At 47.5% G+C, this 15,266-nt stretch overlaps 1 protein-coding gene and 2 pseudogenes across 1 annotated transcript; all 3 read right to left on the bottom strand.

Moving 5' to 3' along the window:
* Nucleotides 1–1,734: 1,734 nt before the first annotated feature.
* LOC147987214 (uncharacterized) lies at nt 1,735–2,839 on the bottom strand (annotated as a pseudogene).
* A 1,155-nt stretch (nt 2,840–3,994) lies between these two features.
* On the bottom strand, nt 3,995–14,215 carry LOC147987212 (uncharacterized). Its single transcript, XM_087545180.1, has 4 exons — nt 13,247–14,215; nt 10,296–10,464; nt 5,551–5,626; nt 3,995–4,565 (listed from the first exon to the last, which is right to left on the bottom strand). Exon 1 carries the CDS (start codon nt 14,213–14,215, stop codon nt 13,283–13,285), a length of 933 nt encoding a protein of 310 aa, XP_087401306.1. The 3' UTR covers nt 3,995–4,565; nt 5,551–5,626; nt 10,296–10,464; nt 13,247–13,282.
* Nucleotides 7,875–10,277, bottom strand: LOC147987213 (uncharacterized; annotated as a pseudogene).
* Nucleotides 14,216–15,266: the final 1,051 nt, after the last annotated feature.

Below are 15,266 nucleotides of genomic sequence, written 5' to 3'. Positions count from 1 at the left end.
GGTTCTAGACTGAACCGGGACTAGTGGGCTTACCCGGCCTGAACCTTTGCCCCCTTTTCTACTAGTGGAGGTGTCACGGTCTTTTGCTGGGTTGACTCTGACTCAGAAGAAGTATTCTTTGGACTTGTTGCGTCGTGATGGCATGCTCAAATGAAAACATGCTATCACTCCGATGTCTGCGACTGATCGGTTGTCTGCCCTTGATGGAGATCCTCTTTCCCTTGATGACGCTACTGAGTATCGCAGTCTTGTTGGCGGTCTGCAATACCTCACTATCACCAGGCCTGATGTCTCTTATGCAGTTAACCGTGTATGTCAGTATCTTCACGCACCTCGTACATCTCATTTCTCGGCAGTGAAGCGTATTCTGCGATATATCTCTTCCACTGCCTTGTATGGTTTGCCCCTTCAGCCTGCACCGTCTTGTGAACTTTCAGCTTTTTCTGATGCCGATTGGACTGTAAGTCCTGATGATCGGCGATCCACGGGGGGGATACGCAATGTTCTTTGGTCCTAACTTGATCACCTGGAATGCTCGCAAGTAAGCTACCGTGTCTCACAGCAGTACTGAAGCTGAGTATAAGGCAGTTGCTGATGCTACCGCTGAGATTATATGGGTACAGTCCTTATTGATGGAGTTGAGAATCTCTCCAGGTCATCCTCCAGTTCTTTGGTGTGATAACATCGGTGCCACATATCTTTCGTCTAATCCGGTGTTTCATGCTCGGACGAAACACATCAAGGTCGATTATCACTTTGTTTGGGAACGTGTTGCACAAAAACTACTCTGTATCAAGTTCGTCTCCTCAAAGGATCAACTTGCTGACATCTTCATGAAGCCTCTTCCACAACCACAGTTTGTAGGCTGTAGGCGCAATCTTAACTTACTTTGTACTTCAGGCCATAGTTAAGATTGAGGGAGGGTGTTAGACTGTATATACATAGTTTATATACACCTTGTATTATACCTCTTGGTACGTCTATATAATGAGATAGCCGCACCCCGTTTAGGGTGTCAAGCCAGTTTCCCAAACCCTATGTTTTACAGAGGAATGAACAAATGGACAAGAGAAGTCCGAACACGACCGCTCGGTGATATCAAGCACAACACATGTCATATTAAAACCATATCATCATCAGAATCAACTTTAATATATGACTATAAAAATGATACTAACCTAATTTCGCATATTAAAAACAGAAGAAAAAAGGAGGGGTACTATCTACATGGAGCAAACAAGGGGTCGCCACAGGAGAGAGCAGTGGCCGGCGGAGCGGACGTTGGGCGGTGAACGAGAAGGGCAGCAACAGTCGAGGGCAGTCGCCGGGTCATGCCTGGGGTCCATCGAGGACGAGGCTTGGGGCCGGCTATGGTCGGGGGTGTTCGGTAGCGGTGGACGACTGTAGCGCGGAGGCAGTGAAGTATGGCCGGAACCACAAAGGATAGCGGTGGAGTACGGCCGGATCCACAACGAGAGGCGACGGAGCTCATGCGCGTGTATTTCGGGGTTGCGTTGTCAATTTTTAGTGTTCTTCACCAAATAGATTCCGCACGAAATGAGCACAAGTTGCATCCATGTTGCGGTGAACTACAGTACTACCCCAAAACTAACATACCTGAAGTTGTAACTACTAAATACAAATGGAAAGGGGAAGACGCACAGTTCCAGTCCTGGAGGGAATACCCGGAGGGAATACTCGTTTATTTGCTCCCCTTTCACTAGTGAGTTACCCTTACAAGACACGGTCGATTTCATCTGAGATGAAGTTGTAGAATTTGGACCTATGGTTGACCATAACAAGTCTAGACTTCTTGTGACGCACTACCTCCACACCAGACATGACAGCACCCGTGTGTGTCGTGTGGCCTGTGCGTTGGTCGAAACCAAACTCAAAGACTTTGGTAATGCAAAACCTCCCAGCTCCCAGGTAGACAAAGCTGCAATCCATCATCGCCCAGTCCTGAGGCAGATTGTCAAGGTGTGGCCAGTTGTACACCGAAGGCCGACCCCTCTTCGTGAGAATACGGGAGATGACATCCATTGCACAAAAGGGGTGGCCTTCATCATTAGCAATTCCAAACACAAGGTTGTCAAGCTCTGGCACATGCACGGCACGATCAAAGAATGGCAGCCTCCAGGAGCCGGCCTTGAACCACTTGCGACTGGCCGTGTTGAAGCAGTAGGTGCCGAGGCTTTCTTCTACGGAGGAGACAACAAGAATTCTGTCACCTTCAACGTCAAGCAGCACATGGGAATTGACAATGCAATTGTCAGCATAGGCAGGTGGTGACGGTAGCTTGAGCCAGTTCCAGCCTTTCATCGTCTTGCCATTGGAAGGCTCACAGTACATGAGTACCTCGAAGTTGTAGGGATCGTAGCTGGAAGGGAACCTTCCCATGACGTAGAAGACATCATTAGTGGCGGAGAAGCTGATGGGCCTGCTCCCCTTGGGACTGTTGAGGTGTGGAATTGGCTGGAGGGAACCGGCGTCCATGTTGTATAGGACGGTGTGCCCCTCGGCGTCCACGCAGAGGATCTTGCTAGCGCCGCTGCTGCCTCGTCCATAGAAGGGCAGGAAATCCATCCTTTTGTTGTCTGGGATGGACCGTTCGAACCTGAGCCTGGGCGGAGGAATCGGCGAGACGTACGGTCTCCATCCATGGTGGCACCACGCCTGGTGATTGCCAATCCATATTGACCTTGGATTTTTCTGCCGCCCGTGCTTCCGCCGTGGATCCATAGAAGAGATGCTTGTCGGCCTTGATTCGACTCACCGTATACCAGGTGCTGCCACTGCCATACTGCATCACAACATTCATGAACTGCCGCGCCTTCATCGCTCACCACTCCTACGGTCCTACCAACAAAGAGAGATCGCGAATTAGATGATGAATGATACCCCAGAAACCAGGCACTTCCACGGAAACTAATAAGATGGACCAGGGAAATAAAACGGGTAAGAGAAATAAGGAGTAATACCTAGGCAGACAGATTCAAATCTCTTCTACCTCCAATTCCACGGGACAACCACGGCGACGACGGCGGCGGCTGGGATAGGATGCGAAAGAGATGAGGTGACTTGCCCCCCTATATCTGACGTCCATTCAAGATCTAACGGAGGCGATTGGCCCAAGGGGAAGACAGCTCCCTATTTAGATTCTCACAAATAAATTATAAAAAAATAACAGAACCTATTATGCAGGAACGTACAGTGTTAAAGAAGCAAAAACTGAATAATTCACTACCACTTGTCATTAGAACATTTAGCATAGAAACTCTTTAGCACTTGGCATAAAAATTGAGAATCAGTGTAACAATTGTAGATGCACTCACATTTACAAGGCACTAACGATTACAAAGCACTTAAAAAAAGCAATTTGACATCCTTAAAATCGGAGAGCTTGTTACTGACTTTACAACGGAATCGACCGGTGCGACAGATAACCAGAAAGGAATCCACGGAGGTCTTTAGTCTACAGCAGCCCCTCCTTGGGGGGGGGGGGGGGGGCATCCCCGTCCTCTCCCCCCTCGGCCGTTGTGTTGCTCGCTCTAAACCCTCTGCGCGACATGGGAGACAACAAACTCGTTGAGCCTGATTGGAGCGTTGCCATGTGTTTCTGATAAGAAATTTGCTGCCGAAAACTGCGAAGTGTGGGCTGTTTTACCCTTGGTCCGATCCCTTTCGTTGGATACATGATGACGTCAGATAGAGCCTAGAGGGGGCCAAGTTGTAGCGTCACTTGCTAGAGAGAAGTCTCCGGGTGTCTTATCATTTTCTTCTCCAGTTTTTTAGAATCACATGGTCACTTTATTGCACTATAGTGAGGAGTACAATAGAAGGATCCCATGGCTGAAAAAGCCAAGATAATGACCATGATCAAGGGAGAGAACACTCTTTACAAGATTCTTATGCGCCTTGTAGTTCAACGCTCCAGCGTCATGAATAAATCTTACTGAACTGAAGAAACTGAGTTGTATGCGCACGTGCTCCCTTCATTGATGATCTTTACTATGTTGGACGCATCACATGAAATATCAAAAAAAGCACATACAATGTTGCCCTAGAACATAAGCACATTCCATCTAAACGTGTGTATACACACACATGATACATGTACATGATATATGTCAAATGCTCCCCCAGTTAACTGAAAATTCCTTTGTTCCTTGCTCCGACTTGACTTATGTGGCCATTCTTCAACTTTGGCCGCATGTCAGACTAGAGCCCGAGCACTGATAAAACCAAAGCCCTTTTGAGCTCCTTGGTGTACTATATCTACACGTTAGCATAGGGTGGTGTGTGTAAACATAATAGTAAGCATCAGGTGGACATTATGATAGTTCACAAGAACAAAAGTTAAATGAGATACATAGGTTTACCCATGTCCTATCGCACAACTTGGGATGCATATATAGGTTTATGTCCTATCACACAACTTGGCTTCTGAAGAATTTCTCCCACCAGAACACCAGAAGCAAGTCATTGCTAGAGTATGGAATTTGCTTCTTAGAAGCTTCAGATGTGTGTTCAGAAGCTCACGCAATGAAGAGTTCAATAAGTACCTGAGGAAAAGAAAAGCAGTCAAATGAATTATATAAGTGTCTCATTGGAATTGCTTCCTTTCCTTCCAGCCGTAGAAAACAACTCACTCTTAAATGTCGTACAAGAAATGAAGCTAGTTGCCTATTTCTAGTATAACTTCAAGAAGTAAGCTGCTAAGAAGATGTCCTGTAAGAGAATAAAATGACATAACAGGCCGCCCTCATAACACATAATTCAGAGATTTTCTTCTTCCTCTTGAGAAGCAGCAGGAAAGAAATAAATACACTACGGAATAAATAATGTCAAAATTGACTAAGCTCGCTTCAGTTAGTGGGCATATGCAGAATATCTTTTGGTAAGAAATCTGTGTTTACAAAATCAATGGTAAAAGTAAGTCAATATACAGAAAAATAACATTCTCTTGATAACTCCTGAACTTCAAAAGTTCATCAGGCAATTGAGATCATTCATACAGAATCAAATAAACTGATGGTGAAAACACAAAAATGGAAAGCGCAAGAAACGAATCAAATGTTTTCATGAGAAAAAACCCTGGATAGATTTCAACGCATGGAAAAACTCAAAGCAATTAAATTCTCAAAACAACTATTAGCCAGGAAAATTGAGTAGCTTCAGCGAAAAGGAGAAAAAGAAACCAAGAAACTAACTCGTCCACTGTAGAAGTATTGAAGTGTACAGGAAGAGGCAAGAACATCTAAATGGTACTGGATGGTTGTATGAGAAGCAGAGCACGCATATCTCTAGTTTTAGAAGCAAAAGTGTGCTACTCAATGCTACTCTTGTTCATTATGCATCAGCCTAAACTAAACACCGACTTGAAAAAGACTTCAAACATGTAAATTCCATTGCCAGTAACTAAGTGATGTAGGCTATGTGCTTGTATTTCATCTCAGAAAGGATTAAAAGAAAAGCTGTTTTGTGTCGCTTCAACAGACATGCTGAAGAGGAAGAATGTAGTTACATGTGCTGCCTTGTAGTACTTACAGATGTCGTCCATGTAGTCGACAACAGCGGGCTCATTGTGGCCATCGAGCTCGTCGATATCATCCACTTAGGTGTCCTGCGATTAACACGCAAGCAGACTTCAGACTTGTAATAAAGGTGTCCTTCCATGTCGCTGGTTTACAGGGGGGAAATACAACAGTCTCCCCCTTCATTTCCTAACAAAAAGAGCTAGCCAGATAAAATTTCGCAAACAGTATCCATAGGAAATACTCCCTCCGTCTCAAAATAAGTGTCTCAACCTTAGCACAATTTTATACTAAAGTTAGTACAAAGTTGAGACACTTATTTTGGGACAGAGGGTAAAACTAATTTGTAATTTCACAGGAAATGATCCTCGTAGAATGCATACAGACAATAATCAAGCCAACAATTTTATTTTTATAATGATATGTTAAAAAAAACTTTAGTTGTGCTATTACTTGTTAGGAATGAGCAACTAATCTTTACTGAGGGCCAGAGGCCATTACATATACATGTGTGACAAAGTGCAGGAAACCCCTTATACAATGGGGATATACCAAACAGAGACTATATACATTTAACACCCCCCCTCAAACTCATGGTGGATCAACAACACTGAGTTTGGAGAGGAAAAACCCATGCTGTGCTCGAATCTGTGCCTTCGTGAAGAAGTCAGCTAACTGTAACTCAGAGGGCACATAGTGAAGAGCAAGGGTCTGATCCTGCACAGCAGCACGCACAAAGTGGGTGTCCACACCGATGTGCTTGGTGAGCTCATGCTTCACCGGGTCACGCGCAATACTGATAGCATCGGTACTGTCGGACAGTAGAGGAGTGGAGGTAGTAGCAGACACACCAAAATCCTCAAGTAACCATCGTAACCAGATCACCTCAGCTGTCAACATAGCCATGGCTCGTAACTCAGCCTCTGTACTCGAGCGAGAAATGGCAGTCTGCTTCTTTGTCTTCCAGGCAATAAGAGAGCCACCAAGAAAGACACAGTAAGCAGACAACGATCGGCGATCAGAGGGATCACTAGCCCAGGTAGCATCAGAGTAGGCCTGGAGCTCAAGATGTGGAGGAGGAGGATGGGGAAGATGGGGTCGGTGGTGAAGGAGAAGAAAGGAGAGGTGCAAGAGGAGGAGGTGAAACATGAGGCACATAGCAGGGTGTAGCAGGAAGAAGAAGAAAAGAAATATCATCCACAGAGAAGCTCGAGGAAGAAGGACGTGGGTAGTAAGAGCGAGACTCGTCAAAGGTCACATCACGCGAGATGCGTAAGCAGCGACCAACAGGGTCCCAACAGCGATAGCCCTTGTGCTCATCACTGTAACCAAGGAAAACACACTCAACCGACTGAGCAGTCAGTTTGGTGCGTTCTCGCGGAGCAAGGAGAACATAGCACACACATCCAAACATGCAAAGAGCAGAGTAGTCAGGAGAGCGATCAGTGAGACACTCCATAGGAATACCACCCTGCAGAGCAGTCAATGGCTGAATGTTAATGAGATAGGTGGATGCAGAAACAGCCTCAGCCCAAAAGCGAGGTGGAAGAGAAGCGGCAATCATCAGTGCACGAGCTGTCTCGAGCAGATGACGATGCTTACGTTCGGCAACGCCATTCTGAGCATGAGCACCAGGACATGAGAATTGGGCAAGAGTGCCCTGTTCCGCAAGAAAACCACGCAACAGCTAAGAGATATACTCTCCAGCAGAGTCAGCACGAAAGATACGAATGGGCGTGGAAAACTGGGTGTGAACCATGGCAGCAAAACGTTTGTATATAGAGAGAACCTCGCTACGAGATTTCATGAAGTAGAGCCAAGTGTAGCGAGAGAAATCATCAATAAACAAAACATAGTAGCGATGACCACCTTTCGAATCAAAGGGAGCAGGACCCCAGACATCAGAATGAAGTAAGTCAAAAGGACGCTGAGATACAGACTCGCTAGTAGGATAAGGTAACTGAGTTTGTTTGCCAAGTCTGCAACCATTACAATGTAAGGAGACATCTCCAGATACAGACCCTAAGAGGCCCTGACAAACTAAAGAAGACAAGCGAGAGCCACAGATGTGACCAAGACGATGATACCACTGCTGAAAAGACGCAGACGAAGAAGCAACAAGAGCATGGGAGCTGGCAGAAGTGGTGGCAGCGGAAGGAACACAAAGCCAGTCAACCTCCCAAAGGCCCTCTGCCTCACGGCGCCGGGGGCCAGCACCAACCAAAGTCTTGGTGCGACGATCCTGAATGGAGCAAGAGTCGGTATCAAGAATGACCCGAAAACCCGAATCAGTAAGTTGGGTAGCGAAAAAAAGATTCATTGTAAGGCGAGGAACATGTGAAACACTAGGAACAGAAAAATATGGAGTGGAAAGAAGACCACGACCAGCAACAAGAAGTGGTGTGCCATCGGCAGTAAGAACATTGACAGGCGAATCAAGAGGTCGAAGAGAAGACAACACAGAAGAATCAGAAGACAGGTGAAAGGAGGCTCCAGAATCTAGAACCCACGAAGATGTACCTGACTGTGTAGATGCCTGCGGTGGTGGAGAAGCGGATGCAGTCACAGCAGCAGCGGAACCGGTCGACGAAGAGCCTGAGGAAGCCAAGAGACGCTTGAGCCTCACAATGTCCTGGTCAATGAGTGACGGAGTCGGGGAAGATCCAGGAGTCCCACTGGAAGAGGAGCGCCTCTGGTCACGCTTCTTCTCACGGCAATCAGACTCAGGATGACCTGGCCGAGAGCAGTAGCCACAGAAAGTGTCACGGCGCAACCGGCCCCTCTCAGTGTAAGGAGGGCGACCCACCCCCCTGCAGGTGTGGGCAGGAGCGGTGGAGCGGTGAGCCGAGCAGACGACACAGGAGCCCGAGCAGCCAACACAGACGGGACCACCAGCAAACCAGCAGAGCGAAGACGGGTCTCCTCAGCACGAAGCTCGACAAGCACCTCCGAGATGGGAACACGACCACGAGCAAGCAAGTGAGCACGTCTGGGCTCAAATTCAGAGCGGAGACGAGATAAGAACTCATGGACGCGCTGAAACTCCAGATCAGACCGAGTGGTCTGACAGCAACGACAGGTGCCACAAACAACTGTGCGAAGCGAGTCAAGCTGATGCCAGATGGCAGAGCACTGTGAATAGAACACATCAACGGAGGAATCACCTTGCTGGAGGGCGTGCTCCTGACGCACCACAGATAGGTAGAGAGCATCACCAGAGGGCTGATAGCGCTGACAAAGATAAGACCACATTGCTGCAATTGTGCCAAGTCCCATGAACTCTGAAGCAAACTGAGGGAGGACACTCGCAGTGAGAACAGCAGCAACACGAGCATCGTCATTGCACCACTGAGTATAAGCAGACAGATCATCGCGGTACACCGAGAGAGCATCGGAGTAAGCAGATACCTGCTGATCATAAGCATCAACTGCCGCATCATCAAGGGCCTTGGTAGCATCCCGGTCAGCCTGAGAAGCCTCAGCAGCAAGTACCGGCGGCACCGGTGGGATCGGGGTCACGGGTGCAACAGGGCATGGCGGACAGGGGACCTCGCCAGAAAGAACACCCCACAGAAGAAGACCACGCATAGGATGCGCATGAACCCCACAAACTCAGCGTAGTTGGTGCCATCGAAGATCACCGAACACCGAGGAACAGCAACATAGCCCGAAGAAGACATAACGAGATCTTCTTGTGCTTGCTCAGCTCAGTCTCGCCTTTTTTTTGGTCAACGCAAGGAAGACAGCCGATTCAGATCGGGCTGGAGCGAAGCAGGCGCGCTCGATCTGAAGGAGGGGCGCCCGCGCTCGATCTGAAGGAAGGCAGCCTAGCCCCGCTCAATCAGAAGTAAGGGCGGGCAGGCGGCCAGGCCCCGCTTGAGCGGAGTCAGGGGCGCGCGGGGGAGGGCGCCTCTCGATCGGAAGCAGGGGCGCGCGGGATCGGGAGGCCGCTCTCCCGATCGGAAGCAGGGGCGCGTCGGGCCCGCCCTCGATCCGAAGCAGGGGCGCGCGAGCGAGCTACCTGACGCAGGCAGCCACGCACAGCAGCGACCCACGAGCGACGGACGAAGAGAGCCGAGAGCGCCGGCGGCGTAGAGGGCACCCGGATCCAGAGACAAGGTCAGTCGGCCGGAGAAGGAGAGCTCCGGGCGCAGGGCGCCGGGTCCGGCCAGCGACGGACTCGAGCAGCCGGAGACGAGGCTGAACGGGACAGCCGGAGCGGCGGATCCGGACGGGATGAGAGCGACGGTGGCGGCCAGAATCGAGCAGAAGAGCACGGAGTTGCAGCGTGCGGGAGAGCGAGGGGAACCTAAGCATCTGATACCATGTTAGGAATGAGCAACTAATCTTTACTGAAGGCCAGAGGCCATTACATATACATGTGTGACAAAGTGCAGGAAACCCCTTATACAATGGGGATATACCAAACAGAGACTATACACATTTAACATTACTAACACATATTTCGATTGGTGAATAAGAAACTTAATGACCTCGCCTGTTGTTTGAGGATGAAAATGGTATTTCTCTCCATAGAACAATTGCTTCAATTCTTTCAAAATAGAACCATACAGCAAAAGGCTTCAGAACCCGAGGGGTCAACATACTCTAAATCAGTTCATAAAATCTAAAATCTAAATCCATGCCATATACATTCAGCGTCTACTACCATGAAGTTGCAGCTAGAAGCCAGAATGTATTACACTTCAATGACTGAGAACTTGAACGAGGAATAATGGAGAAAAGTGGAGAACTAACCTCCAGTTGGAAGGGCATGGAGAAGCGAGCTCCTCCTCTGCTGTATGCCTGTATCTTCCTTAATATCCATTCGACTAAACATTTATGTTCCAAAGCTGGAAAGAACAGAAATTTACAAATATGCGCATTGGCACACATATCCATTCCACTGAACATATGCAACCCATATCTGCAAAAAATAGAAATTTAGTACATATTCACAAAGAATAAGTAACAGCACATGGTCCTTCTGGTCTCAATATCCAGAGTCTCATGTTGGATACATTTTATTAATTATGTTCAATTTCACAACTAAGCAGAACAAATTAATTCACAGAGAAGTGATAGCTCTAAATAGGTAAAATAGCTCACAAATCTAACGAGACAAAACTACAAGATTGTCTTGAAGGACCATTATGTATAGTTCTCCTGTGACACATCCTGGACCTCACAAATGCCTTGTGTTAGAATTAAAAGGTGAATGCTCTAAATAGGATCCTAAGGGAAAGGAAGAATAAGTAGATCCAGAATGCAGTAGTGTGAATGTGTGATGTATAGATAAAAACTCTAATAGTAAAGCCTCCTGAATCCTGATTCACTCAAGGTGCAGAAGTTGTAGGGCTAACAATCGGCTCGTCTAAAAGGGACATTTCTCTATTTTTGTCCCCTTACATTGTTTTTATGCAAGTGACTTACAGAAGAATTTAAGAACAAACAAATTTTATGCAAGTGCTTTACAGAAGAATTTAAGCACACAAGTTAATTTCATTCTTGGAGAGGTGCGGACTGCAATAAAAGCTAAAGACCAGGGAACACTAACAGAACCTCTTACATCTGCCATATATCAAATAGGCGTCGGTATCGTTAGTTTGATGGCCTGTCAGTATAACCAGCTGGAGTTAATCATCAGTTTTACAGTAAAATCTTGGGCATAAGTGTTATCTCCAATAGATCGAGCATGACACACATTAGAATCCTTACTGGACCGTACTTTGCAATTCGAGATGAAGGCCCCCAGACCGAGAACCTTGCAGCCCCTTATTGGAGCTTGGTGCCACAACGCAAGCGCTAACATGAGACGATGTGTGCGTGCAAGAAGTGGAGCAATGGAAGCGTCCAGGCTCAAGAGCAGCAGGCAGTGGTGCGAAGTGCGGCAGCGTGGCGTTTGCTGCCCTGAGCCAATGTGACAGCGCGATGCACCGATGCGTGCGCTCTTCCCTGAGCCGAGCGAAATAAGTCCACATAACCCCCTGGGGTTGCATTGTTGCACAAACCGGCCACCCCACCCCCTGAAGTCGAAAACCAGTTTCTTGATCCCCTAACCTTTTCAATACAATTTAAACAGCCCCCTAAACCAGATTAGAGCAGTTTTAGCAGGCTGCTTTGCCCGCGTGGCAGGAGGGGTGCCAGGTTAGCTATGTGGATGCACGGATCCTTTGGAATATGTGGGAACTGGCGCTGGAGGTTTCTCCTGCTGCCATTTCTCCGTCCACAAGCACCACTGCTGTCGTCGCACACCAGCAGAGCTCAAGCTAGTGGTGTCCTGCACTCAGGATATTGTAATTGGCTTAGACAAATCTGATGGCTAAGCTACAACCAAGTGTCCAATCAAAACGTTGGAAAAGCAGCAACTTTCTATGTAGAAAGGGAAAGGCTAAATATAAAGATGAAACAAGAGGTAATTCAGTTGTGAGTTGATAATCTGCATTACTGCATACATGTCGTTAATGAGTGCTCCGACGAAGAGATCTGGCTAATGGAGAAAAAGCAGCAGCAAGATCCTCTACTGAAGCATGCTAATCCTGTCCTTAATTTTCACATAAAGAAAAAGGCTGAAGCACTTGACATGTCAGTTGCTGTTCTTCACTTGGAAAAGCAAAATTCAGACTGAATGTACTCTGTTTCTAGGCTGAATATACTATGTTTTCAAACTGAATGTACTCTATTTTCAGATTAAAAGTGGTCTGGTAATTCAGCATCATTGTTTTCAAAACTTGGCAAAGATCAAACATGACAGAAATATATGACATACACATCAGAGGATAGAGTAAATGGCATAAATGTCATGATCAGGACTTGGCAAAGATCAAACAGTTAACATGTCAAACATACTTGGCATAGATTTCAAACCCTAGCTGGCTGGCCCCAAACACCTATGTCCACAAGTCCACAACCCTAACCCCAGCACCAAACAGACGCAATCCTCCCAAAAATCAAAATGTTACCAACGCTGTAACATTGGGAGTGATCGGGATGGATCCTGACCTGCACGGAGAACTGCATACATTTGCGGAGAACGACGACCCAGTAGCGGCGCATCGAGTGATGCGATCATGGCGGTGCCAAGGGGTTATAAGGAGTGACCAGATGTATGGGGAGTGGAGCCATGTGTTGGGTTCATGTGTTCCAACCGAGTTGTATTTTCTCGGTTTTCTTTCTGTAATTTCATGGGTTCCAACCAGCTTGTATTTTCTAGGTTTTCTTTCTGTAATTTTCTTTATACTGCTGTGTGGTGTGGATGGATTGTGGTGTAGGAAAGGGGGTGGAACCATCGCGACGACCGCAGACTCCCCTCTAATAGTAGAGCTTTGCCCACTTTTAGCACCCGTCTTGAAAATCCAGCTCTAAGATACAACATTGCTGCACCAAATGGTGTTTCTATCCGATAATTTGCATAATCACTAATTCCACTATACATTATATGAACATTCCAGCTTTTCAAACCATTCAGGCTTTTACCAGTTGAACCATATCATAATTTCATCAAGATTCTAGTCCATCTAATAAAATAAAATCACCTAAGAAGCTATGTATACAGCAACGGCGCAAATATAGTGATACAACATACTGAAAGGAAATGAGCACTACTACCCAAAAACTAACATAGCTGAAGTTGTAACTACAGTACTAAATAGTAAATACATATGGAATGGAAAGGGGAAGACACACAGTTCCAATCCTCTAGGACATACCAGTTTATTTGCTCCCCTTTCACTAGTGAGTTACCCTTACAAGACACACTGGATGTCATCCATGATGAACTTGTAGAATTTGGACCTATGGTTGACCATAACGAGTCCAGACTTCTTGTGGCGCACTACCTCCACGCCAGACATGACAGCACCTGTGTCAGTCGGGTTGCCAGTGCGTTCGTTGAAACCAAACTCAAAGACCTTGGTAATGCAAAACTTGCCAGCTCCCAAGTACACAAAGCTGCAGTCTAGCATCCTCCAGTCCTCAGGCAGTTCGTCAAGGTGTGGCCAACTGTACGCCAAAGGCGGGCCACTGTCCGAGCGTAGAGGGGAGATATCCATTGCACAAAAGTGGTGCTCATCATTGTCAATGCCAAACAAGAGGTTGTCGAGCTCTGGTACATGCACAGCACGACCGAAGAATGGCAGTGTCCAGGAGCCGGCCTTAAACCACTTGCGACTGGTCGTGTTGAAGCAGTAGCTTTGTTCTCCAGAGGAGACAACAAGAATCGAGTGGCCGTCAATGGCAAGCAGCGCATGGCAAATGACATTGTAATTGTCATCAGCGACAGGTGGTGGCGGTAGCCGGTGCCAATGCCAGCCTTTCAACCTCCCGCCATTGGAAGGGTCGCTGTACATGAGTGCCTCGAAGTTGCAGGGACTGCGGCTGACACGGTACCTTCCCATGACGTAGAAGGCATCAGCACGCTCGGGGTCGGAGGCTTCGGCATTAGTGGCGGAGAAGCCGATGGGCCTGCTCCCCTTAGGACTGTTGAGGCAGGGAATTAGCTGGAGGGAGCCGGCGTCCATGTCGTATAGGACGGTGTGCCCCTCGGCGTCCACGCAGAGGATCTTGCTAGCACCACCGATGCTTCGTTCATAGAAGGGCAGAAAATCCAGTCTTTTGTCGTCTGAGATGGACCGTTCGAATCCGAGCCTGGGCGGAGGCATCCGCGAGATGCTCTCCATCCATTCCGTTAGCTTATCACACGATCGTTTAGTATGTTGCTATTGCTTTCTTCATGACTTATACATGTTCCTATGACTATGAGATTATGCAACTCTCGTTTACCGGAGGAACACTTTGTGTGCTACCAAACGTCACAACGTAACTGGGTGATTATAAAGGTGCTCTACAGGTGTCTCCGAAGGTACTTGTTGGGTTGGCATATTTCGAGATTAGGATTTGTCACTCCGATTGTCGGAGAGGTATCTCTGGGCCCTCTCGGTAATGCACATCACTTAAGCCTTGCAATCATTGCAACTAATGAGTTAGTTGCGGGATGATGTATTACGGAACGAGTAAAGAGACTTGCTGGTAACGAGATTGAACTAGGTATTGAGATACCGACGATCGAATCTCGGGCAAGTAACATACCGATGACAAAAGGAACAACGTATGTTGTTATGCGGTCAGACCGATAAAGATCTTCGTAGAATATGTGGGAGCCAATATGAGCATCCAGGTTCCTCTATTGGTTATTGACCAGAGACGTGTCTCGGTCAATATCTACATAGTTCTCGAACCCGTAGGGTCCGCACGCTTAACGTTTCGATGACAGTTATATTGTGAGTTTATATGTTTTGATGTACCGAAGGTTGTTCGAGTCCCGGATGTGATCAAGGACATGACGAGGAGTCTTGAAATGGTCGAGACATGAAGATTGATATATTGGAAGCCTATGTTTGGATATCGGAAGTGTTCCGGGTGAAATCAGGATTTTACCGAAGTACCAGGAGATTACCAGAACCCCCCGGGGACTTAATGGGCCTTAGTGGGCCTTGGTGGAAGAGAGAGGAGGCAGCCAGGGCAAGGGCCGCGCCCCTCCCCCTAGTTCGAATAGGACAAGGAGAGGGGGCGGCGCCCCCTTCCTTCTTCTCCTCCACCTCTTTCCCCTCTCTCTCCTAGTCCAACAAGGAAAAGGGGGGAGTCCTACTCCCGGTAGGAGTAGGATTCCTCCTAGCGTGCCCCTCTCTAGGCCGGCCGCACCCCCTTGCTCCTTTATAAACGGGGGCAGGG

The sequence above is a fragment of the Triticum urartu genome, chromosome 2A (genome assembly GCF_056163025.1).
Source record: "Triticum urartu cultivar PI428250 chromosome 2A, HENAU_Tu73, whole genome shotgun sequence".
NCBI lineage: Eukaryota > Viridiplantae > Streptophyta > Magnoliopsida > Poales > Poaceae > Triticum > Triticum urartu.
The sequence above is the reverse complement of the archived record's forward strand: the minus strand, read 5'-3'. Positions and strand labels throughout refer to the sequence as shown.

Excerpts from the sequence above, each read along its gene's own strand:
- LOC147987212 (XM_087545180.1), bottom strand. The coding sequence starts at position 14,215 with ATGGAGAGCATCTCGCGGATGCCTCCGCCCAGGCTCGGATTCGAACGG.